The sequence below is a fragment of the Narcine bancroftii genome, chromosome 8 (assembly GCF_036971445.1).
Source record: "Narcine bancroftii isolate sNarBan1 chromosome 8, sNarBan1.hap1, whole genome shotgun sequence".
NCBI classification, from domain to species: Eukaryota; Metazoa; Chordata; class Chondrichthyes; order Torpediniformes; family Narcinidae; genus Narcine; species Narcine bancroftii.
In genome coordinates this window covers 15,355,166-15,380,885 of record NC_091476.1, presented here as the reverse complement: position 1 = coordinate 15,380,885, position 25,720 = coordinate 15,355,166, and the positions used below count along the sequence as shown (strand labels likewise).

The 25,720-nt window shown below is 39.5% G+C and overlaps 1 protein-coding gene across 6 annotated transcripts in view; it reads left to right on the top strand.

Moving 5' to 3' along the window:
- Positions 1-25,720, top strand: part of LOC138740383 (rho guanine nucleotide exchange factor 9) — a 311,246-nt gene that overhangs the window by 190,423 nt on the left and 95,103 nt on the right. For all 6 annotated transcript variants that reach the window (XM_069892952.1, XM_069892951.1, XM_069892950.1 and 3 more), the window contains one exon: positions 10,970-11,149. In XM_069892952.1, coding sequence (XP_069749053.1) covers positions 10,970-11,149 — 180 coding nt within the window. The remainder of the gene's footprint in view (positions 1-10,969; positions 11,150-25,720) is intronic.

Sequence of the window (25,720 nt, the reverse complement as noted above, 5' to 3'; positions counted from 1 at the left end):
GGGAATTGAAATGTCCAATACACCTATAACAATATAATTAAAAGCACAAGTGATTCTGAAAAAATATCAAGTGCACAAACCTCCCATGGCTATTATTTCACTCAAAGTGATTGTTTGTGAGATCTGTCCTGCACGAAATGACATTTATGAACCATTTATGCACACAAAATAGGTACTTGCCAATCAAATTTCAGTATCAATTCTGGTGTTAGTCTTATTAGATGAGAGTTGTTCTCTGTAAACTGTCATGTAATTCGTTACCTGTTTGAATTGCCAAATGGCAGACACAAAATTTATTTTCATCATGTTGTTATAATTATTGTTCTATCTTCCGGAGGTAGAGGATTTGATCAAACTTTCTTTGAATTTTCTGTTGGAGTCAATGTCTACTGCTTTTTATGACTCCTTTATTGTGTTGCATAGAGCCCTTTCGGCTAATGACCCCATGTCGTCCAATTACATCCAATTGACCTCCAACCCCGGTACGTTTTTGAGCAGTGGGAGGAAACCGGAGCCCCTGGGGAAAACCTATGCAGAGATGGGGAGAATGCACAAACTCCTTACAGACAGTGTGGGATTTGAACCCTGGTCCCAATCACTGGAGCTTTAATAGTGTTGTATTAACTGCTACACTAACTGTGCCACCAATACCTCCCCCGCCCACCAAAAAACCTGTCTGGTTCTGATGAAGGCAGTTAAAATCGATAAAGAAGCTTACCTTTCCATTAGCCTATGTCTTTCTCCTGTTTGGTTTAATCTGTTGGTCTGAGAGGATAGCAAGATAATGGAAAGAAGTAGTGTTCATCTCATAACAATATGAAATCAGTTCCATTGACTGTTATTCCATTTTTTTTTGAGTAGTGAATCTGTCCAGGTCGTGAGAAGAAGAGTCAAGTAAATGTCTATTTGCTATGGAGCCTGGAGCTTCCACTTCATCCCAATTTCAAGAGTTTCCTGTAACATGTCAGCTGAGTTGCAGAGTCTGCATTTGGCTGTGATTAACCGCATCTGGCAATCTGAAATTCAGCCATTACCTACTGGCCTTCAACCATTTCCCACAATCACCTCTCTGAGCTCCCCTTCAACCAAGGAGAGGGTGATTTGTGGTTGTCCTTCACATGAGAATCACTGCAGAGGTCACAAGTAACATCCGAGAACAATTCATATAAATTTAAATCACTGGGGAATTGCTGTTCAGGCAGCTGCCCACATTTTGTTCATACCTTGATGAAGGGTTCAAGCCAGAAACATTGGTTATGTATCTTTAACTTTGCTACATAAAGTTCATCGTTTGACCTGCTGAATTTTTCCAGCACTGTGTTTTCACCATCATATTGCAAAGTAACAAATGTAACTCTTACTCAGAGAGAGAGAGAGAGAGAGAGAGAGAGAGAGAGAGAGAGAGAGAGAGAGAGAGAGAGAGAGAGAGAGTCTGAAAACAAGAAAATACAGGCCAGAGATCTTAACATCTGTCAAAAGCAAAATGTTCGAAGCTAATATGACCTCACTGAGCTCACCAAAATTCAAGGCAATCAGACAAAGTCAAAGTTGTCTCATGGAAAGAAAGACATGCGTGATTGATTTACTGAAGTCTTTTGAATTAATAACTTCTCTGGATCAAGGGAAACTAGTAGATGCCCTAATATATCCAGAAGATATTTGATAAGCCACCAAAGATAAAAGCCTATGACAGTAATAGATAATGGACTGGCTAACATAAAATAGAGTTGGCAAAAATAGGCAGGGGAAACACAGCCTTTGAATTTATGTAAGAGAGAGTTAGATAGATACTTGACAAGTAAAAAGTTGAAAGCTCATCAGGAATGTGCAGTTTGGATAAAAGTCAAATCAACCATAATCTTATTGAATGGCAGAGCAAAGTGGCCAACTCATTCTGCTAATTTGTGTTTATCTGCTCTACTCCCTGCTTGGGAGTTAAAAATCAAGCATGAAGCAAGATAAATAGCTTATTTACTGTTCTAGAGGAGTTCAGAGAAGCATCTGACGTATTGATTCTACTTTTCCCTCCTGAATGCATTGAGTACTCAAAACCTTTCGTTATTCCCTTGTTCTTGCTCTTTCCTCAGGAGCCAATGCAAGTGTGAGCCTTGTCAACAAAAACAGTTTTCAACGGAGTTTGGTGGGGAAACATAGGGCAAGTTTTGTAGAAACATTGATTGAACCATTGATTGTTAGATGATTCTTGTTCTTTAAAATATATGTATTTATATGTAATAAAATGAGAAAATCTAACTTGTCTCATGTGACCAGTCTTCAGTCTATCTGATTATCCAATGGAAGATTTGAGGCAATCAATGGTTCTATGCAAAAGCCTTTTTCAGCTTAAATTACTCAAGTTATGCTGTCATTTCTCTCATCTCAAAAGTTCTATCTGCACTCTATTCATCACAAAGTGGGATGCACTGAAAACGTTGAACTTGCCAGGCTCCAGAGAGGTTCTGTAAAAAGGAATTCACTGCCTTATAATGGATAATTCATTCTTGTAATTTTGATAAACATTGCTGCATTTTGGTTTCATTGGAAGGGATTCGGGCTTTGCAAATTATATTTCTCCCAGTACTTTCCTTCACAACTTTTTGTTGTTACCGTTTGAGTAGTACCATACATAATGATGTTTGGGGATTCCTTGTAGCATTACAACAGAGCAGAATTATTCACATGAAGGCAAGCTGATCAAAGGCCCACAAGACTATGTTGAATAATGTCCAATGTTTAACTTGCATTGATTCACCCTCAGACCTGCATTTATAAAACCTTCTATCTTAAATGCAGAGATTGAGCCACAGCCCTTGTCGTGCTTTGACTTGCTGCTAGGATACAGCGAGAAGGGCGAGGAGATCATTACATTTGGATTGCTACACAATGACCATCGCTCTGTCAACGTAAGGTGTGAGCTGGAACACTGACAATACATTCGACTGAATGACCTGAATTTCTCCATAAGAACGTCCCCATCTGTTTCTGTACTTCTATTTCTCCTGAGTGCCTGCCCAATAATTTCTAAACTTGCTGAATGAAGAGGCAAAAAACCAGAGGCACAGGTTTCTCCAAGTTGAAGTAGTTCACTGTGGGCAACAGTTTGATTTGAAATGAAAGCAGAGCATCAGAAAATAGTGAAGATATTTTTGACTCCATCATGTGAAATGAAATGCAGTTGTGAAAACGCTTGTGTGCAAAAGTGCTACACACAATGGGAACCATTTGATTTTTCCATTCATGATAATTTGTTTCTTTCTCCAGTGAATTATATTCACCAGATTGTATTGTGAACAAAACCTAGTACTGTGCATAAGTAGACTCTAAATAATCTGTTGGAAGATCCAACTAGGTGCAACAAGGGATATTTGTTCTTTCCACTCCAATTAAATCCAAGTTGTTTCCTAATCTCAAACCAGTATTAAGAGAATGGAACTTTTGCATCATTTCAGTGGAATAGTTTGGAGTTAGGCTGAAGTCCAAAACCTTCTGATTTAAAAATTAGGTTTGATAGTTGCATGTGGTCCCCCAATGAAATGTGAAACATGCTTATTAGAGTGAAGAGTTATATGGTGTTGCTGTTATATGGTGTTGTTATATGGTGTAGCTGCTTCCTTTTAACTTGTTTACTCTGGTGAGATCATTGAATTGAGTAGTCATGAAGAAATTGTTTGAGAGTCCATGCAATATTGAACCACTCATATTGAACCATTCCATAGACCATAAACATCCCACCCTCTTTGAACAAAAATGAGAAAATGTAATGTTTTAAGAATTTTAACAACCTTTGAGAGCTCTGTGTTCAGTCCTGCCCGTGAGGTAGCACAAAGTTTGGGCTTCATTTAGCTCCGGCAGATTTAGAGACCTCAGTGTCAGATTCCTTTCCTCTATCTACAATTTACCTCCTCTCTATGTGAGCCCACAGCAAAAGGCAGAGAGTGCAGGAGCACAGACTTAATCATAAAATAAACCTGACATTGGAGTGTGGGTGGGAGGTGAGACATCAGCAGGTCAAAGTGACATCTTGATGTATTTGCGTAATGCAAAAGGTGCTATCAAAACCTACAGTTTCTGAATCAAGTTGCAGCTGTATAAAGTTTTTATGCTGTTTCTTGCTGGGGGGTCAGCGGTTAGTAAGATCTGCAGTACAGGCTTAGGTCTACCGATTTTTAGTTATCAATCTAAATTGGGTCAGTGAGAAATCCAATGGGAATCAAATTTTATTTTATGCTCTTTGAGATTGAAGTTGTAAGGTAGTGGAACCAAGCACATCAGATGGCACCAGAGAACAACTGCAGCAATTAATTCCCAACTGTGCAGAAGCAATATTGGACTTAAGTGGACTTTTGAGAGCTGTACGACATCCTAAAAGTCCCAAAGCCAAAAAGAGCTTGGAAACTTTGACCAAGATTTGAAAGATCCTTAAACTTTTCCTTTTCTGTTTCACATTTGAATACTGAAAAATTAAAATAGAAAGCATTTAAAAAAAATTATGTGAGACATGGATAGGTAAAAAAAGTCAGTCTTTTTCCTGGGGTGGAAATGCTGGAGGGCAAAGGTTGATGGTGAAGGGGGGAGCGGGGGAAGTTTAAAGGAGATTTCCAAGGCAAATAAGTACCTGGTATGTGCTGCAAGGGGAAGGGATATGAGCAGATATGATAGAAATGTTTAAGAGGCATTTATACGGACACACGAATGGGCAGTGAATAGAGGGATAGGGATTATACAGGCAGATTGGATGAGTTAGATTGGCATCAGGGCGCCTGTCAGAACATTTCATCAAGAAGCATTTTTCTGTTGATGATAACAATTGAATCTTTCTTGGGATATACAGGTACTCCTCAACTTACGTCCATGTTCCATTCTGACCGACTGGTCATATCTTGAAATGGACGTACATCGGAATTGCACTGTATTCATGTTATCATTCGTCAAATACCACATGATGGCCATCAAAGCCAGCTCTCATGAGAGGTTGGCCACCGCTGCCAAACTCTAGCAAGAGGCACTGTTTTCCACAGATGTAGGTTCCAATTTCCACACCATACCAAAAGCACAATTCTGAGATTTCTCATTTAGATTGATCTAATTTTTATGTGAGCTACAGTTGATGCAAGAATTTGTATTGCACCAACCTGTACCTGGCATTAATAACTGCTGTCATGCTGTCCAGACACATTTCTGACCAGCACCACTCATGGATTGTTGTGCCCAAGTCTGACTCCCACTTTTCCCTCAATCTATGTAAGCCCAGCCTTGGGCCCTCACTTTGGAATAGGAGATACTTCGTAGAGATTAACTTGTGTGTATTCCCATTTTGAATTAGAATCTCCATATCACTACACATAGAGGGTCATAGACAGTCCCAAATTATCCCTTAAGAAAGATCTTAGCAGAAGATAGCAGAAAAATATTTTATGAGGCAAATCATATTTATTCCTCAGCTGTTCATATGACATGAGCTACCCTTTGCTCATAATAATCCTCAATATATCTCCCCTTTTGGCACCAGATGTCTAGGATTTGATTATCCAGAGTCATGGGTATTAATTTGTTCTGGGTCAAGGGCCTTTTAGGAGATATCCCCACCTTTAGTCCAACACATTGATTTTTTTTTCCATATCTGAATTGCATGTTTTAATATGGGGTTTTCCATTTTCCCTGATATCAATTTGATGTCTCATTTAAAAATAAACTCTCCTGCTAGCTTTTCTCCTACTGCGTGCAGTCCAATTTGTGCCCATGAGGAGGTACCTCCTCCCTCAAAGAGTGAAATGATAAACCTCGAATGGGCTACCCAATAGTTTATTTTTTAAATCCAACAATTTCAGACCTCCAAATTTATAATCCCAATTCAACTTTTCCATGGAGGTTTTAGCCACCTTATCATTCCATAGGAACTTTCTGACAAATCCGTTGAGCACTTTAAAGAAACCCTGGGGCAATGGAATGGGAAAGGACTGAAATAGATATTGTAGTCTTGGCATCACTTTCATTTTCATACAATTAACCCTGCCCACCAAAGTTATGGCCAAGATCCTCCATCTACCAAGGTCCTCCTCAATCTTCCAGCACAAAGGGAGATGATTGAGTTTATATAAATTGAGTAGATCCTTATCCACTTTTTTCCCAAAATATTAATGGCCTCTTGTGGCCACTTAAATTGATTCCCTTGTTTGTATTGTCTTTAATCTCCCTTTGTCAAGGGGATAATTTCACTCTTATCCAAATGTATCTTATTTCCAGACATCTTGCCATAATCCTCCAGTGTGGTCCTCAGCCTGGCCAATGACCCCTCTTCCCTCTTTCCCTCCCCCTGGTCAGTCAAATATTCTAATACATCATCATCAGTGAATAAATTGATTTTATTGTTCCTCCTGGCCCAATTTGAACCCCTTTAAATCTGGATCCCATTGAATGGCTTCTGCCAGTGGTTCAATAGCTAGTTTAAACAATGCTGGAGACAGTGGGCATCCCTGCCTACTGGACCTACCCAGAAGAAACACTGGAGACATTCGCTCATTTGTAATAATTTTAGCTTGGAGTTTATGATTGACCAATTAATAAATGGTTGTCCCAATCCAAATCTCTCTAATATTTCAAATAAAAAGTCCTTCTCCAGTCTGTCAAAGGCCTTCTCCACATCCAGAGCTACAGCCATGCCTGGATCCACCCTGGAATATGCCGGATGCACTATATTGAGTACTGTACATATATTTTCTGCTGATTGTCTCTTTTGTACAAATCCAGCTTTAACTTTGGTAAATATTGAGCCAACCTATTGGCCAAAGCTTTTGCTATAATTTTATAATCAACATTCAATAATAAAATGGGCTGATAGAATGAGGGATTTAACGGGTCTCAGTTTTTTTCTTGGGATCACTGTAATAATTGCTGTTGAGAAAGACTCCAGGAGGGTATGTGTATCTGCTGCCTGGTCTTCCACCCCCATAATAAGGGGCATTAAAAGATCCTTAAACCCTTTATAAAATTCAGCAGGGAACCCATCATCCCCAGTGATTTGTTAGCCTGCAATGAGCCCAGGACTTTCTCATTTTCCTCTTTAGAGAAGGGGACACTCAGCATCTCTTGTTAATCTTGTTAATCATTGGTAGTTCCAATGTATGCAAAAAATCATCTATTTTAGCAGGGTCTCCCACTGATTATGATTTATACAGATCTGTTTTAAAAAAACTTTCTAAATGTTTCATTTTTCTCCTTTGGTTTATATGAAATCTTGTCTTCCCCTGTTTGAATCACATTAATTGTTCTTGAGACCTCTTCCGTCCTCACCTGCCAAGACGACTTTATGTGGTCTTTCCCCCAGCTCATAATGCTGTCGTTTAGATCTTAGGATCATCTTATCTGTTTGCATTGTGTTGTAATCGAGATTTCTGTTCATTAAATTCCGATATTTATCCTCAGAGTCCGATCTTTGATAGCCTTTCTCTAAATGGGTTATTTCCTGCTCAAGTCATTTATTTACCTCTTTCATACCTTTGATGTTTCCAATTATCTGGCCCCTTAAATAAGCCTTCAGCGCATTCCATAATAAGCAACTTTTGGCAATAGAGGGACAGATTTTCTCACAGAACAAATCTATCTGAGCTCTAATAAAGCTACAAAATTCCGGTTTTCTCAAAAGCAACAAATTAAGGTGCCATCTATATGCTGTGGTCTGTTTATCTGGTATTATAATAGACAGAGTCAAGGGTGAATGGTCATACAGTAACCAAGCCATGTACTTGGTCTCCATATCCTATCCTCCATTTGGGCCAATGCCCAAATAAGTCAATTCCAGAGTAGGATTAGTGTGGTCTTGAGTAAAAGGAATAGTCCCTCTCTCTCGAATATTGCCTCTTCAGACATCTATTAAATTCAACTCTTTCATAAAGGCCTGGGCAGTTTTGACTCTTGTTACTTTCCTCACCAACTTGTCCAAAGTTAAAATCCCATCCAATCAAAATATTCTCACACCCCTCTGTTACTTTCAAAAATATATGTTGTGTAAATTGCTCATCATCAAAATTTGGGTCATATATTCATAAGTGTCCTTGAGTGAAAATGTATATGATGTTTTCTATATTTTTTCTTCTCTAAAAATAAAAATGCTCTGTCTATTTCTGGAAACCTTTTGAAATGGAAGTTATTGTGTTTGATTTCTGTCCAATCTTCTCTGTGTAAAGAGACCCAAGCTGTTCACTCTTTCCTGATAGATGTTAGTATCATCCTCTTAAACCTACTAAGCAACCTTTCAAATACATTAATATATATATTTTTATAATATTGTATCCAGAACTTAAGTATAGTTTCATCAAATTTTGATACACACATTGAGTAAATTCTGTTTTTTTAAATCTCTGCAAAATATAATCCCTAATGATTACTTTTTTTCTTGCAACCATGTTGACCTCTATTTTTGTTATTTTTGTTTATGAACTGCTTGATATTACTTGTTATTCCATTTAGATTCTTGTTTTCCAAGTAATAAGTCATAGTCCTATTTTTTGTAATTAAATATGATACCTCACCCTTATTTGTCCTGAGTTTCATCTGTCAAATAGATAAAGAAAGAAAGGAAGTCATGCAGAAACCAGAACATGAGAAAAGAACCAGAACAAGACAGTAAATGAAACACACAATGGGCAGAGAGCAAAGGACAGAGAGAGAGAAACAGATGGGGTTGGGACAGCAGGGTAGGGCAATGAAGATAGAATAAAATGGGAGAGGGACAGAATCAAGCTTTGGACAAAGCAAGATGAAGATATCAACAGAAGGTAGAGAATGTGTAAAGAGAGAGAGTGGAAGGAAAAGTAAAGCCCCTGGATCGAAGTAGGCATTGTGCATGCAGAATTGCCTTAATTATGTACAGATTTTATTCACTTCTTACCTAGTTTGATGTCGATACTTAAAGTCCTTAACATGTATTGGACACAAACCTATATTGTGTATCTCTGGCATCGACATGAAGCATTGCAGTTAAAACTACTTTTATCTTTTGATTCCATCTCACTTCATGCTTCTAAAGGTTATCAGGTATCTACATTGCTTTATTTTCTAACAAAAGCAAGTTCACCAATTTCTCCATGGCCAACCATTAAAAATGCTCCTTCAGATTTCGGGATTCCGTATTATTGAATCCACCCACTTGGCGTTCAATTCCACTAAGTATTTGTATCATTAATTGCAAGAGCATTGATGCCATTAATGTACATGGGACCAGGTGCATAGTGCACACATCTCAGGCAGCAGATGCTCTGCTTCTATTTTGAGGAAATTCACCGTGCTGCCATTATCTGACCCAGAATCAAAAGCGAAAGATAATCTTCACTCCAAGGGGATGAAATCTGCCATCCACAGATGACTAATTCATTAACCCTCTAAAGTAGCTCTGAACACTTGTCCAATATTAGAATAAAGAGAGATAAATTTAAATTTAGACATACAGCACAGTAACAGGCCCTTTCGACCCATGAGTCTATATGCCACACCCAATTGACCTACAGCCCCTGATATGGTTTGAATGGTGGGAGCAAACTGAACTCCTTGGGGAAAAGCGGACACAGGGAGAACGTACAGACTGTGCCAGTTTCGAACTCCGGCCCAGATCGCTTGCGCTGTAACGGTATGGCACGAACCGTGTTGCCCTGAGACATCCACATATGATTATGAATAAACTATTTGGAAAGATATCATGATAGGGGACAGATCAGGGGATCGCTGTGACAAAATGGATCAACTGATGGTTCCACATCAATATCTGCTACACAACTTTTACAATTCAATAAGCCATACCAGTAATAAAGAAATTCCGATAGAGGAAAGAGTTACAGTGAAGGATGTAAAATTGTTAAATGAGCCTTTTAATTATCCATATTTACAACAGAGTTGAGAATCTTCAGAGCTTGCAGTTGATTATTGGCTAAGAGACAACCACTTCCCTGATTATTTTAACAACAGCCCTGGAGATTGAAACTGATTGAACAGCAAAGAGCCTTATGCAACTGTAGGAATAGAAGAATTTTTATTTGTGTATCAAAAACTCCAGATGCATATGGTTTAAAGTAATAAAGAATATTCACAATAATATTTGTGAAATTATTTAGCAAAAAAATAAGTTAGGAGGACCAAAGGATATGATTAGAAGCTGCAGAAATCCAAGCACACGGAATAACATTGATTAATTCTTTCAATTGTGGAATAAATTAACATCTTAAGCAATGACGAAAGGCTCAGTGTAAGCATCCAAGAGGCAAATGGATCATGTACTGGCTCAGTTAATATGTGGGTGGCATGCATTTGGCACAGATGGAACAATCTGGAAAATATCTTGATATTTTTTCCACTATTTATTTCAATCCACCTTTGTAATACTTTGAGTTTTCCTTCGACTAATATTTTAATTTCTTGCCAATCATCCTTCAACGGCTCATTTAAGTCATCAATATGCATGTTGAACCTTGACATGTCATTTATCCAGGGCAGCTTTTCATTGGATGTTCCCATTACCAACTCTTCCATCACAGATTGTTGGCTCATTATCAACATCAGTGACCTCTGCCATTTTCTTCCTTTGTAAATCAGAGAGACCAATTATAGTCCTCACATTAACAACTAGCTGAGGTTTACTGATTCAATAATCAGCCTTATGAATTTCCATCCATGCTCTGACTGTGATTACATTCCTATACAGATTTTTCAGACCGCAACCATGCTTTATTGTCGAGTGTCTTTTTTTTGCCTTTTTTCACAAATGCAGGCTCTTTCTTGGCAGCAATTTTCTTCTCCTCTGTTGGGTTCCATTCATCTTTTGTCATCTTTACCCAATCAGTACATTATATAATTATCTAGTCAATCAACTGCCAAATATTGATTGTATACCAGCAATTGTGTGTGTGTGTGAGAAGAATTTGTGATTATAATGACTTTAATCTTTTGTGATTTTTTTTCTTTTTTCTCTGCTTATTTATAGCTGATCAGTGGCGGTTACATTGTCAGTGCTGAGGCAGTATGGGATCACGTCACAATGGCCGACCGTGAGTTGGCATTCAAAGCAGGGGACGTTATTAAAGTCCTCGATGCCTCCAACAAGGATTGGTGGTGGGGACAGATTGACGATGAAGAAGGCTGGTTTCCAGCCAGTTTCGTGAGGGTAAGTGAAGGAGACTGAAATCTTCTGTTTATAGTTGATAGCAACTTGCATGGGAAATTAATACCCCAGTGGTAAAAAAAAGTATCATTTTGGTATCAGAACAGAAAATGCAAAACAAGAAAGTCAAAAATTAACTGAGTAAATCATCCCAAAATATTTATATATTTATTTAAAATGATATCTTTATCCATATAATTATTATGTATGTGTATGCTCTGTCGTCTGGAGAAATGTTGTTTTATCGGGTTTTTGTAGTAAGATGATGGACTTGAAAATAGGAAATGGTGGGACTGTATGGTAGGTCCGTTAACTGCAAAATATTTTTTTTATATAAAATATGTATGCATGTGTGTATATGAAGTGAGAAAGATCTTTTAATTCTGATAAAAGATTTAAACAAACTTTAAGCTGCATTTGTGTTTATAGATGCTGTGTAATTTTAATGACATATCTCTAAAAGTCATGGATTAGCAATACTGTACATGATTTAAAACAATTACCAATTCTTAAAACAGGTATTAGGTCTGACCATTTGCTTTCCTGTGCCACCAGACAAGGACAATTGAGACAGAAGGCTGTATTTTCATTCTTTACCCTAAAGCATTGGATGTGATGGGTTGTAACTAACTCAACTATTTTGCCATTGAACAAATGCAATAATCGTTTAAGTCATTCAATATACTGTCCAGCGATTAGAAAGATAAGGTGTGCACAGATTAGAAAACAAATCAAATTGAAGACTGTTCTCAAACCTTAATATCACTGATGTTGCCAAAGCCAACTACAAGTGGTTTGGTATTAGTGGGCATGCTAGACAGGCTCTCATGATATATTTTTTGGATTGTTAAAAATGATGCAAAACTGAGAACCAAAAAAATTAAGTTTATGCAGCAAAATGAAGCTGTCACATGATTTGGGACCAGTGTAAAAGCACCTCTTAAACCTGAATCTTTAGAGTGGATGATGCAAATGAGGAGCTGATTCTTTGGTATTACAGAATGCAAATGGGATTTCTGCATGATAAATTAATTTTAAAATACCTACAACACAGTAACAAGCCCTTTCGGCCCTCGAGCCATGCCACCCAATTGATCGACAATCCCCGATACATTTTGAAGGGAAACTGGGGCAGCCAGTGGAAACCCACACAGACACGGGGAGAATGTGCAAACATGATGAGGTATTTAATTTCAAATAGAAGCAGTCTGCTGCTATTGCGTATCTTGCAAGTGGAAGCAAAGCTCATGGAATTTCAATCTCATAATAGATTTAGAATAGTGATTCCCAGGAAATTACAGCTCAGAACTGAAAAAAGGATGCCCTATCACAAAGAGCATCTCATCCGAGTATCTTGTATCGCCAATATTATTGATGAAGGGCCAAATAAATTAACGCCAATTTTTATTTTATCCTTGAGATCTGGAAGCAGATCCCACCAGACAAAGGGAATAAAAGCCTCTGCAACATGAATTTCATAAGAAATAAATCTGTATAATTTAGTTTCAATACTGCCCAAGTGAGCTACATGGAGACCCTGGTGACAATAGGTGGATTGTAAAATTGTCAGGAGAGGGTTCTCTCTTATGCTGTTGTGAGCGCTGGGACCTTCACTTTTTCACAGGAGCATTAGCTCTTTATAGAAGAGGTTTTCATTTTGTTGGTTTTGATCTTCCATTGAATTAATTAAATAGTAATTCGATTTCTTTTTAGATTTAGACATGGTTACAGGCCCTTTTGGCCCACAAGCCCGTGCAGACCAATTACACTCAATTATCTACAACCCCGGTACATAAGTTTCCTATTTTAATTGTTAACCTAAAATATAAATGGTTAAGCAGTACAACCTCTGTTTAGCTTGAATCAGAGGATTCAGAAGGCAACATTTCAGTCAAGCAAGAAGGATTAAATCCAACACTAGCCTTTATTTATAAAACGTGTCAGTGCAATTTACAAAACCACCGCCAGTGGGCTGATATCGCCTCAAACCGTGCATCTTGGCGCCTCACAGTTCGGCGGGCAGCAACCTCCTTTGAAGAAGACCGCAGAGCCCACCTCACTGACAAAAGACAAAGGAGGAAAAACCCAACACCCAACCCACCAATTTTCCCCTGCAACCGCTGCAACCGTGCCTGCCTGTCCCGCATCGGACTTGTCAGTCACCAGCGAGCCTGCAGCAGACGTGGACATTTACCCCTCCATAAATCTTCGTCCGCGAAGCCAAGCCAAAGAAGGTAAGAAATATGAACAGGAATAGGCTATCTGGTCAGTCGAGCCTGCTCCACCATTTAAGAAGATCATGGCTGAATTTTGCCATGAACATGCATTAACACAGGCTAGCTATCTCAGATATAATTAATTATAATTGCATCTGAGTGTCAGGTCAGACCTGTCACCTGACACAAACCATATTTCTGTTTCCAGATGCTCCTTCCATATTTTCAAAGTACGATGATGAATTTAACATCATGGCTCTCTCGGTTCTTTGCTCCTCCCATCTCAAGAGTGGGGCGCGTCACAAACTGTCATTCTCTTAAACTAAAAAAATGTTCAAGGGAAAGCTGGAGACTTGGCTATTCTTAATTACATTATCCTGAAGTTCTTTGGTTTGTTTTGTGTCCACCCAGTGTCTGCCTATGAATCAGATCCATGATCCTGTAGCTTGATGTTCCATTTTTTATTTTGAAATGTCCTTCATCACACAGGAAATACTTGTATTTTTTTCAGGAGACCTGAAAGCCCTTTACTGAGCTCTGTTTTTTTAAAACTAGCCCATGCACTTTAATGAAAGGACACCGCATTTAGTCAGCTTTGATGTTAGCATGTGAATCAAAGCTTGCAGTCTTCTTCCTGAGCTTCTGACAAAAATTATTATCTTTGAACAATTTACATTCTCAAAACCTGCTTTGAGGGAAAAAAAACCTTCAAAATTTGGTGAAACTTTTTTTCCCCAGGGTGTTAAACAGACCCTTTCAGCAAAGGCACTTAAATTTTATCTTTCCTGTTCCTTGGTACGAAAGAAAGCAAAATATTTCTGAAAAGAGATGACTTTGAAACTCGGAAAACACTTCTTTAAAGTTCAGAAATCAAAACAAAAAGGCATCATCCCATATGATGGATAAATTCGTTAATTTATTGTGATGTAAACTTCACTGGCAAGATGAAGTGCCAGTTGATGAAGTCGACAAAGACGATGCAGTCAAACAATAATCATGACTTTTATAAGGAAAAACTCAGGGTACAATAATGAAAGACAATAATATACAGTTATATCCAAGGGGAGTGTCCTTAACAGTAGAGATAATGCACAGCCAATGTTAGTACAGCAAGGCTCGCCAGAGGGGAGACAGGCAGCTTGGCAGACATTCACCACACAAGACCAACATTTAATACTCATCCTCAATTGCCATTGATGAACTTCCTTCTTGAACCTTTCCTATCCTGGTAAACATGCTCCAATTGGGTAGAAGATTCCAGGATTTGAGCCTTGTGATGATGAATAATGATATACAATAAAACCCCCAGAATCTGGCATCTATGGTGATTGGAAATTTTTTGGTTGCTTGAGGATCACTCTTACAATGGCAAACTAATAGACCCTCATTATAAATAAAGACAGTACAAAATGTAAAATGAAAAAAAAAAGCATTGTGGTGCTTTTTTTTTTCTTTGGCTTTGCTTCGCGGACGAAGATTTATGGAGGGGGTTAAAAGTCCACGTCAGCTGCAGGCTCGTTTGTGGCTGACAAGTCCGATGCGGGACAGGCAGACACGGTTGGGGTTGGGGTTGGGGTTGGGTGCTGGGTTTTTCCTCCTTTGCCTTTTGTCAGTGAGGTGGGCTCTGCGGTCTTCTTCAAAGGAGGTTGCTGCCCGCCAAACTGTGAGGTGCCAAGATGCACGGTTTGAGGCGTTATCAGCCCACTGGCGGTGGTCAATGTGGCAGGCACCAAGAGATTTCGTGCTTAATTATATATATTTCACATTGATTCCCATAACTTACAACATTTAAATTTGAACCCCGGTCACAGGTGTAGTAACAGCATTACACCATCATAATTACCCCTCCCCCCAAGTTTACAGATAAAATCTTACTAATATACTTAATAATATACATAAAAATAAAGACTCTTCCTAAGCAGGGATAAGGAGGCATTTTAAGAGAGTCACCCTATGGTGAGCTGCATCAACCAGCTCTTCATCCTAGGCAACACCATTTTATTCAAACACAACTTTTTTAAAACTGCTGCTATAAGGAAAGGCACTCCGCGAGCTGAATATTTGCTCCCATCTTCATCAAAGGTTTATGTGTTACTTCAGAGAACGTTTACTTTTGCCATTTTAAATTTTAATTTACATTTTTATTTATTTTATTATTTTTAAATTTATTTATTTCATTGATTTATTTTTTGCCAATTGCTTGAGGTTGCCAGTTGCTTGAATTGTGGATAAGGGGGATTTGACTGTATTTCCAAGATGGTGTGCATCTTAAGGGGAAATCTGCAGATGTTTGAGTGATCAATCTGTCTGCTGCCCTTGTCCTTATTGGTGGAAACATTTGCAAGCAACTTTCGTGCATTTTGTGGCTGGGGCTGCACTGCAAACATGTAGAAAGAGTGAATATTTAGTGTGATAATTGGAGTGCCCAGTAATTGACTGCAAGTCTGCTAGATTATAACTTTCACACTTGAAAATTAGGTTCAACTGAGCCAATTTTCAGAAATGAGGTCCAGTGCTACAGAGCACTGCAAAGAGTTGTGTGCCCTTCAAATAAAAAATGTGGAGAAATAAATAGCAGGAAGGAGAGAATTAAGAGAAAATTAAATCATTGTAAAGTTTAAAAAAAAGCCATTTCTGATTGTTGATCACTGTAACAAAGGCACAGTAAAACATGACACATTTTAGAAAAGTATTCAAAGATGGTAACAATCAGGACAGACTGTTTTCTGGTCTTTCCCTGCAATCAAGCTGTTGTTATTTTTTTCTCTCTACAACGCCCATCCATTACAGGCTAAAATAGCTCCTGAATAATTGATAGAAACAATTCTTGCATTTTCTGACCGTGAATCTGAATATTTTGGTGAGGTGAAACAATTTTAAAAATGGAAATTAATAAAAACTAGGCAGGCTATTCGTTCATCTGAAAAGTAAAAATGAAAAAGTACAAACTAATAGAGTGAAGTTAATAAGTCAAAGTAGATTGATAAACACCAGGATTATGCCTTTTATGTTATGTATTTTAACTATTTGCAATCTCATGAAGATATCCATTCTTTTTGGGAAAATCCCAGAAAACTACCTTATGGTTCCCTAAAAGGATCTCGTAGCTTATAATAAAAAAAAAAGGATTCATTTGGAGCTGTTTAATGTGAGAGAGACAATTATGGGAGGGTGATATTGTTTATTCAGAAATGACATTAATTTACTCCCAGATGTTAAGCAGCTCAGGGGGTAAATTTGATTCCAGATATAAAATGAAATTAAAGTAATTTAGTTAACTGTTGTAATAAAGCAATGATAGTACAATAGATCCACACAAGCTGAACACCACAGCAAGTCAGTCATTATGTGTGCACGCAAGATGGCACAGAGGTGCTGCAGCTGCCGCCCAGTTCCTCCAACCAAGGTTTAGTCTGTTGTTGACTTTGCTTAATATTTTTTTGATTCTGCGTTTTCCAGGGCTGATCAAAGATGTGCTGGTTCTTAGGTTAAAATGGCCATGGTAAATTGCCCCTTGTGTGAGTGGCAGATGAGGAAATCAGAGGAATGTCAGTGGGGCAACAAACATATATACTGTCCTTAAATACAGACATACAGGAGGGTTACAGGCCCTTCTGACCCACGAGCTGATGCCACCCAAATAAATCAATTGACCTACAGCCCCCGGTACATTTTGAAGGGTGGGAGGAAGACGTAGCGCCCAGAGGAAACCCACACAGATATGGAGAGAACGTACAAACTCCTTACAAACAGCGCCGGATTTGAACCTACATCACTGGGACAGTAATAGTGTTGTGTTGATTGTTGCGCAGGCATTTTTTGAGGGAATAGATTACAGGGAAATAAATGAGAGAATGAGATTGAGAATGAGAATGCTTAAAGAGTTTCCATAGACTCAATGGGCTGAATGACCTCCTTTCATGTCACAAAGAAACAGATGGAAATAACGGAGTTACAGCTTGATGTGGTGGACCTGAGATGCAAAGCTGCACTTTCAGAATGATATGTATTTATGTGGCAAATTTCTCCAAGGAGTTCACGTATTATAACTATCAGTTATGTAAATTATTTTGAATATGCTGACTCACCCAAGTCATGCCGCTTCACAAATAATGTAACTGCTCTCCATGTCTTAACTGTGCTTTTAGTGTACACTTATCAGTTTCTTCTCAGGGACTTAACCATATTAGTAGACTGTGCATCTTTTCTACTTAGATGCAATCCAGTCTAAAGTTACATAACATAGTTTCCAGTGCCTCTTGTGTTGGAACATTTAAGATGCATTTGCTCTCAGACCTGTGATGCTCTTCCAGTTGGTAAAAGTAAAGTTTGGATGCTTAGGTTGTCTAAATCCAAAATCTTCATTGTTTCTATTGGTTAGATTGCTTAAAATACAATATTTATTGCATCTGACCATTTCCCATGGGCCTGGTTAGAAAGTAAACATTCTGTGAAGGCCTAGAAATTTGTTTGTGCAAAGCCATTCATTTTCATGGTGCAAAACACTCAAGTCAGCCTTTGCAGAGTGTTATATTTCACTCTGGAGAATCAATGGGACATTGGCTGGTCAATCATACATGAGTCTGATGCATTGTTCATGTCACTTCCAGGAAAACTATTTGCATAGCACAGATTTAGTTAGGATATCACTAAATTGGGTGACATTCTTCCCTTCCACCTTCTGAGAGGCTCCATGTAAAACAGTAATGGCTTCCTTCCCTCACCACCACACTGATCTCACCTGTTCATAACTATACTGACAATAACCACACCAGCAGTGTGGTTTAATAAACTAATATGTACACCAAGAGGTCTTGTCTCTGCAAGACGAACCTGGAAGACTAGACTGTAGCTCTGGACTGCTTTATAGACAAGGACACCGGGGTGACCCCTGGTGACCTAGTGGTGTAATTACATATCACCCCGATAACCAAGCTCTCATCACCAGAAACTTCAATGGCCCAGTCCTCTATTGTTTCCAACAGAGACCCAATCTCCTCTGCCGCACTTTGTGTGTCCCAGTTCTCCCCACAGCTAGTTGACTCCCCACCATCTGCTTTGATCTCTGATCATTAGCTGACTTGTTGCACCCAAAAGTCTTGATCCTCTGAATACTGCAGTGATTTGCCCTGATGATCAGATTAGCAGCTTCTGCTTTCCTATTCCTCAACTCAGGACTCATTCCAAATAAAGCATTTTCTTTGGTATAGTTTATAATTTATAGAGGAAATCTTTTGCACCAATACAGTTATCTCAAACCCCTGAGCAACACTGACATTTGGAATAGCAGCCCACGACCAACACTGCTATGAACAAGTTGCACATGACCATGCCACCTACCTATAACACAACATTGGGAAAGGAGTGAACAGATGGCACACTGAACAGACCAGGAGAAGGGGAATTAATCAGACACACAAACAGATGGCTTCAGCTATTGACAGTGGGGATGCAGGTAGGGACAGTGAATGGAAAGGGCTGGTGGAATGGGAACAAACTCTCAGGAAAATAGCTTAAAGAAAAATCTACCTGCAAGACAATGGACCCTTTGATTTCATGGCACTTGATAAAATTGGGTCCCCTGTATCCAGTGCAGGAGCAGACCTGGCTCTGGTTAAAGTCTACTTTGGTGGGAGAGTCCCACACACTCACAGGCATTGTCAGCTTGCATGAATTTTCCATATGATGTCAACTTTTTAAATCAAATTGTCAAAAAAAAAAGTCAAAATTCAGTTTGAAGCCATTGCCAATGCCTGGGGCTTCAGTGCTCTCTTCCTCCATGGAGGTGAGGATCAAATTTGCATAAGTGCTCTTCATTGGCCCAAAGTGCAAACCAGGTTTTGCTTTTGAGGTTTAGATAAAATTCATTGCAGCACACAAAATCTTTTGGAGGTTTGTTTGGCTCTTCAGCTAAAAGAGACTATTAAATAAACTAGAATATTTTCTTTTGGGAAAACAAAGACAAGGGTCCTTGATGCTATGCATTGGCATCTTAAGAGAGCTTGATCCATGATAACTACTATTGTGCCAGAGAAATTTACGTGCAGTCACCAAATGACTTCTTGAAAGGCTCTTTCTTCTAACTCTCGCAATTTTTCCATTTGTTGGAAGGCAGACTGTAGGCTTCAATCCAGTTAAAGAGGAAAGTCTGACAGCGCTGTGATTGTAGTGCAATGGAAAACAGTGCTGGAGAAACTCAGCATCTATAGGAAGTTCAAGGTAACCAACATTTCAGGCCCAAGCCATTTGTCAAGGTAAGACAAAGGGCTCAGTGCTGAAACATTAGTTATCCTTTGCTTCCTGTAGATGCTGTGTGATTTGCTGACCTTCTCCAGCATTTATGGGTGCTGCTATAATCCAGCATCCTTAGGGCAGCCATCTTAATTTCCCTTGAAGCTAAACACAAAAATGTGTGAATCTGATTGCAGCATCTGTTGAGGCTAATCACACTCTTCAGGTCAGAATGCTGATGCCATTTGAAATGATACCAAGTAGGTTAGAAGAAAACTCCTCGATTTCTTATTGTGAATGACCATCTTGAATGTATTTCCAAAACTTTGGAAAACATGTGTAGAGCAGCCATTCTTAACCTTGTTTTTGGCTATGGCTCCCTTAGTTGATTCCGTTCTTCTCTCCTACTGACTATATAAAAATCATAAAAAGTATTTTATGATTTCAGTCTGTTTCCCCCTGTGAAATGTGATGTGCCTCCATGGGTGGGTTGTGCACAAAGGGTCCCTGTTGAGAATGGTTGGTATAGAACAAGGACATTTTTTTTCTTTCTGAAGAAGTTCATATAGATGTTTCCATGACAGAGTTGGAGAAGGGGCTTGGCAGAGTTGGAGAAGGGGCTTGGCCTCTGGTGCATTGCCTTATTAGTTCTTTCAACCCTATCTGGTCCAGTAATGCAGCACTAGGTGTATTAAAATGTGCAAGCCTCTCATCCTCGTTCTCCAATCCAGAGGTGATACCAATTTCTGTCCTCTTTTGTCTGCAAAATGGAAGATGCGACTGTACCTCCTGAGAATTTTCTTCACCTGAGATCTTCTACAGGAAGCTCTGGCTGCTGAGAAACACTTAGAAACAGGTAAAATACACAAATACAGCATCTTCATAGGGGCATCTGCATAGTTTCGATACAGATGTCATACATTCATTCAATGTTATTAGAAATGATAAGCTGATTGGATTTTAAATGAAAGGGGTTAAATTAGCTGACAAAAACCTGCACTCAGCTTCTCAGTTCTGTTAACCTAAAAACATCTGTTTGGATTCTCTCACTGGTTCTTCCCCTAACTCAAGCTCTTAATGCGAGTTGGTTCGCATGGGGCATGCTCCTTTCATTGTGTTGACCAAATGTAAGCAAGAAAGAACTGAAAGGAGCACATGGTGGATGTGCAAAGAAGATACTATATGAAAAATATGTAAGATGCAGTAGGATGAGTATGTATTGAAGGAGACAACCTTCTCACATGCCACATTGAGAAAAATACCTGAGAGAAGTTTCCAGTATGAGAGTGTCTGGTACAAAGAGGGAAATGTGTGCTTGTAATGAATATGCAACTCGCATAGCAACAGTAGATGACCCAGCCTGACACACTATAAATCTTAGTCAGTGACTTTAACCAGGCCTGTATCAAGAAAACTCTGCCTAACTATCACCAACAGGTAACTTGCTGTACCAAAGTTCCCAGCACACTTGATCACTGCTACACCAAGCTAAGGAAGGCCTACTGTTCTTTCCCAAGACCTCACTTTGGAAAGTCTGACCACCTGGCCTCTGCCTTCAGACAGAGCCTAAAAAGAGATGCTCTGGAGGTCAAGACAGCTAGGAAGTGGTTGGAGGAGGCTGAAGAATGGTTACAAGACTTCCATGAGTCATTGGATTGGGCAGTGTTTAATAACTCTGCTGAGTATTTGAACACACTTTATCAAAACAGCTGTGGATGAGTGCGTCCCCACCAAATCGTTCAGGGTTTAACCAACCAGAAGCCCTGGATGAACAATGAAATCCGGAACCTGCTGAGAGCCATATCACAGGCATTTAAGCCCAGAGATCCAGATCAGTATAGTAGGAGCAGGTATGACCTGCAAAATGCTGTCTTCTGGGCAAAGTGGAGATTCCAGATGAAAATGTAAACAACAAGAGACACCCTACAGCTGTGGCAGGGCCTAAATGCCATAACCTGTTACAAAATCAAATCCAGTAAAGTAGTAGATGGCAAAAGTTCTCTCTCAAAGGAACTTAATGCTTTATACCCCCGATTTGATGTCAGTTACAGTGAAGAACCACCCCTCCGCACCCCCACATTCCCTGACGATCCTATCCTGACCGTATCTGAGGATAACACGCGTGCTGCCTTCAGAAGAGTGAATCTGAGGAAAACATCTGGCCCGGATGGAGAAAGTGGCTGAGTATTAAAGATCTGTGCTGACCAACTTACCAACTTAATGATATCTTCAATATCTCACTCCAGCAGGGCATGGTTCTCACTTGTTTCAAACAGGGATCAAGAAGAGTGTAGTTACATGCCTTAATGACTATCGACCAGTAGCACTTACATCAACAATGATGAAGCAGATCACCTCCTGTCTGAGCAGTGACATGTTCGCCTTTCGTAGAACCAGGTCTACAGTGGATGCCATCTCACAAGCTCTACACAAAGCCCTAGAATGCCTGGACAGCAAGGATACATACATCAGGATGCTCTTTATTGACTACAGATTGGTATTTAACACCATCATCCCCTCAAGACTGACCAGCAAACTCCAAAACCTGGGAGTAAACTCCCCACTGTGTAATTGGGTCATGGATTTCCTCACCTCCAGACCACAATCAGTGAAGATTGGTAAGAACTTCTCCTCCACAATCTCCATCAATACGAGAGCATCACAGGGCTGTGTTCTTAGCTCCCTGCTCCACTCCCTTTACACCTATGTCTGTGTGGCTTGGTACAACAATAACACCATATACAGATATGAGAACGATACCACGGTAGTGGGTTGTATAAAGGAAGGGGATGAGTCAGCTTACAGGATGGAAATTGAAAACTTGACTGAATAGTGCACCAACAACAACCTCCCACTCAATGTCACCAAAACTAAGGAGCTGAATGTTGACTTCAGGAAAGGAAAGCCAGAGGTATACAATCCAGTGTGATCATTGGGGGAAATCAGAGGTGGAGAGGGTGAGCAAATTTAGGTTCTTGGGAATCACTATTTCAAAAGATCTTTCCTGGACCCAACACACCAGTGGCATCATGAAGAAAGCGCATCAGCTCCTGTACTTCCTCAGGAGTTTGCAGAGATCAGAAACCCCGGCAAATTTCTACTGAGGTGTGCTGACCGGCTGCATGACAGTCTGCTATGGGAACACCAATACCCCTGAGTGTCAAGCCTTCCAAAAGATAGTGGACACAGCTCACGGCATTACAGGCAAAACCTTCCCCACTATTGAGTACATCTACAGGGAGTGCTGCTGTCGGAGGGCAGCAGCAATCATCAAAGACCCACACCACTCATCACATGGTCTGTTCTCACTGCTGCCATCAGGAAAGAAGTATAGGTGCCACAAGACTCACACCACTAGGTTCAGCTGCTACCCTTCCACCATGAGAACCCTCAATGACAAAGTCAATCAGAGATTCATTTAAGGACTCTTACTTGTGCACTTTATTGATTGATTTTCTTTGTTCTCTCTATATTGCATAGTTAGTTTGTTCACATTTGTTATCTGTTTACAGTTCGTTTATTTGTTGACATATTTACACTGTGTACAGCTTACTTTTGCACTATCAATTAGGGGAAATTCTGGTGCGCCCACAGGAAAAGGAATCTCAGGGATGTATGTGATGCCATGTATGTACTCTGACGATAAATCTGAAATCTGAAAATATAATATACTGTGTGGATATAACTTGGCAGTGAAGGAAGCAATGATAGGAAGAGCATTGTTGATTATGTTTGGGGAGCAAAGGAATATTTTTTGATTTTTGGAGACAGGTTTAAATAATTCAGGGGTTTGAAATAAAATGTTGAAAAGTGTACGATCATGCATTTTGAGAGAAAGGCAGATTATTATTTAGATGGAGAGAAAATTCAAAATTCCAAGGTGCAAAGGGACTTGGGAGACCTCGTGCAGGATACCCTAAAGGTTAACCTCCAGGTTGAGTTGGTGGTGAAGAAAGTAAGTGCAACGTTGCATTCATATTGAGAGCAATAGCATCTGAGAGCAGGAATGTAATGTTGAGATTCTATAAAGCTCTGGTGAGACCTCGCTTGGAGTACTGTGTACAGTTTTAGGCACCTTATTTAAGAAAAGACATGCTGGCATTAGAGAGAGTTCAGAGAAGATTTACTGGAATGATACCAGGAATGAAAGGGTTACCAGATGAGGAACAATTGTCAGCTCTTGGACTGTATTCATTGGAGTACAGAAGGATAAGAGGGGTGACCTCATAGAGTCATTTCAAATGCTGAAAGTTGGAGACAGAATAGATGTGGCAAGGAGATTTCCCATGGAAGGAGATTCTAGGACAAGAGGGCATAACTTCAGGATAAAAGGCTTCCATTTAAAACAGATATGCGGAAAAAATTATTTAGTCAGAGGGTCGTGAATCTGTGAAACATGTTGTCACAGGCAGCTGTGGAAGCGAGGTCATTGGGTGTATTTAGCACAGAGATTGACAGGTGATTAGTCATGGAATCAAGGGTTATGGGGAGAAAGATGGGAAATGGGGCTGAGTGGAAGGATGGATCAGGTCATGATTAGAATGGTGGAGCAGAGTTGATGGGCCTACTTCTGCTCCTAGATCTTGTGAATAATGCAGCACTAATAATAATCCTCATTGGTCCACTGATGCTCTTCCCATGTCACATCCAGTTTTTAGAGGATAAAACGGATGGGGATGACAAGCTCAAAAATCCCACTCTGAAATTAGCCGATCAATAACAACACCCTTCTGTTCAATGTCCTGCATCATTCCGTTATAATATATTTGTATGATTTAGAAACATTTTCTCTCTATATTCCTACCACAAAAATGCCAGCAGGCTGACTTTGTTCACTATTACAGCCCTGTTCGTAGTCTCACAGTGTTACACTTTGAAGAAACCTCAAAGATGATTTGGTGCAGGTGATTCTAGGGAATGATTAACACTTCTTGAAGATGACTAATGTGCATGTGTGTCGACTGGTCTTTCGGGACAAAGTTGCACAGAATTCTAAATGTGATATGACTGTCAATATTACTAATTAGGTGACAATCCACATTAGCCAGCTGACAAAATAGACATTTCAGGAAACATGGAGTCATCCAATTATGATTGGTACAATGCATTTATCCAAGTGGAGTGTTGGATTGTTTATGCATTTCTCCTTGTTCCTTTTTTAAACCAAAAAGCCAAACTGAGGGATAGAAGCCCATTGTCCCCCATTTATACGAAGGATATAAATAAATTGGAAGAGGTGCAGAGGAGATTCACTACAATTTTTCGGAGACTGGAGAGCTTGAGATATAGAGTTGAATAGGTGGGGTCCCTTGAGTTATGGAGGCTGAGATGTGATCTTATAGAAATATATAAAATAAATGAGGAGGATGGATAAAGTGAATGCTTACTGTCTTTTTTTTCCCCAGGGTAGACAATTCTATAACTGGAAGGTGTTGGTTTATTGTGAGAGGGGAGAGATTTAAGAGTGATCAAATGGACAACTTTTTCCACTTGGAGGGTAGTCCATACTCTGGAAGGTGACGCCAAAGGAAACTATAGAGGTGGCTATGATTGCAATGCTCAAAAGACATCTGGACAGATCTATTGATAGGAAGGGCTTAGAAAAATATGGATCAGATGCAGGCTTATTTCATGGTGCTAGACTCTATGACTCTTTGAGACTATTATTTATCAATCAAAAATTAGTTCAATTCAACGTGTAGTATGGTGCAGTTTGGTCATAATCTAAAGATCACTTTGACTCGGTGCAAGTCATGGAAAAAATAGCCGACTGTTCTATTTTCCATCACTACACAATGACCCAAGCTACAAACAGATTTAGATGAAGAAAGAAGTGAGGACTTAATGTATTTGATGGCATATAGGATCCACTGGCATATAAGATTGCCCCCCACCACATTTTTAGCATGAAATTTTAGGAAAAGTTTGTTTTAGTGTATACACAGGTACCCGGTAAGTTTGCGAATGGGTTCCTCCTGCAGGGCCCCTTGAAGAGCGTGCGTGCGTGCGTGCGTGCGTGCTCCTTTAATCACCTCAATTAAAACCCTCCAGCCTTGCATGGCTGAGATGCTGAACTCTCCTTGCAAACGAGCAACAGCAGCAAGATGCCCTCCTCTGGGGGGTGGGG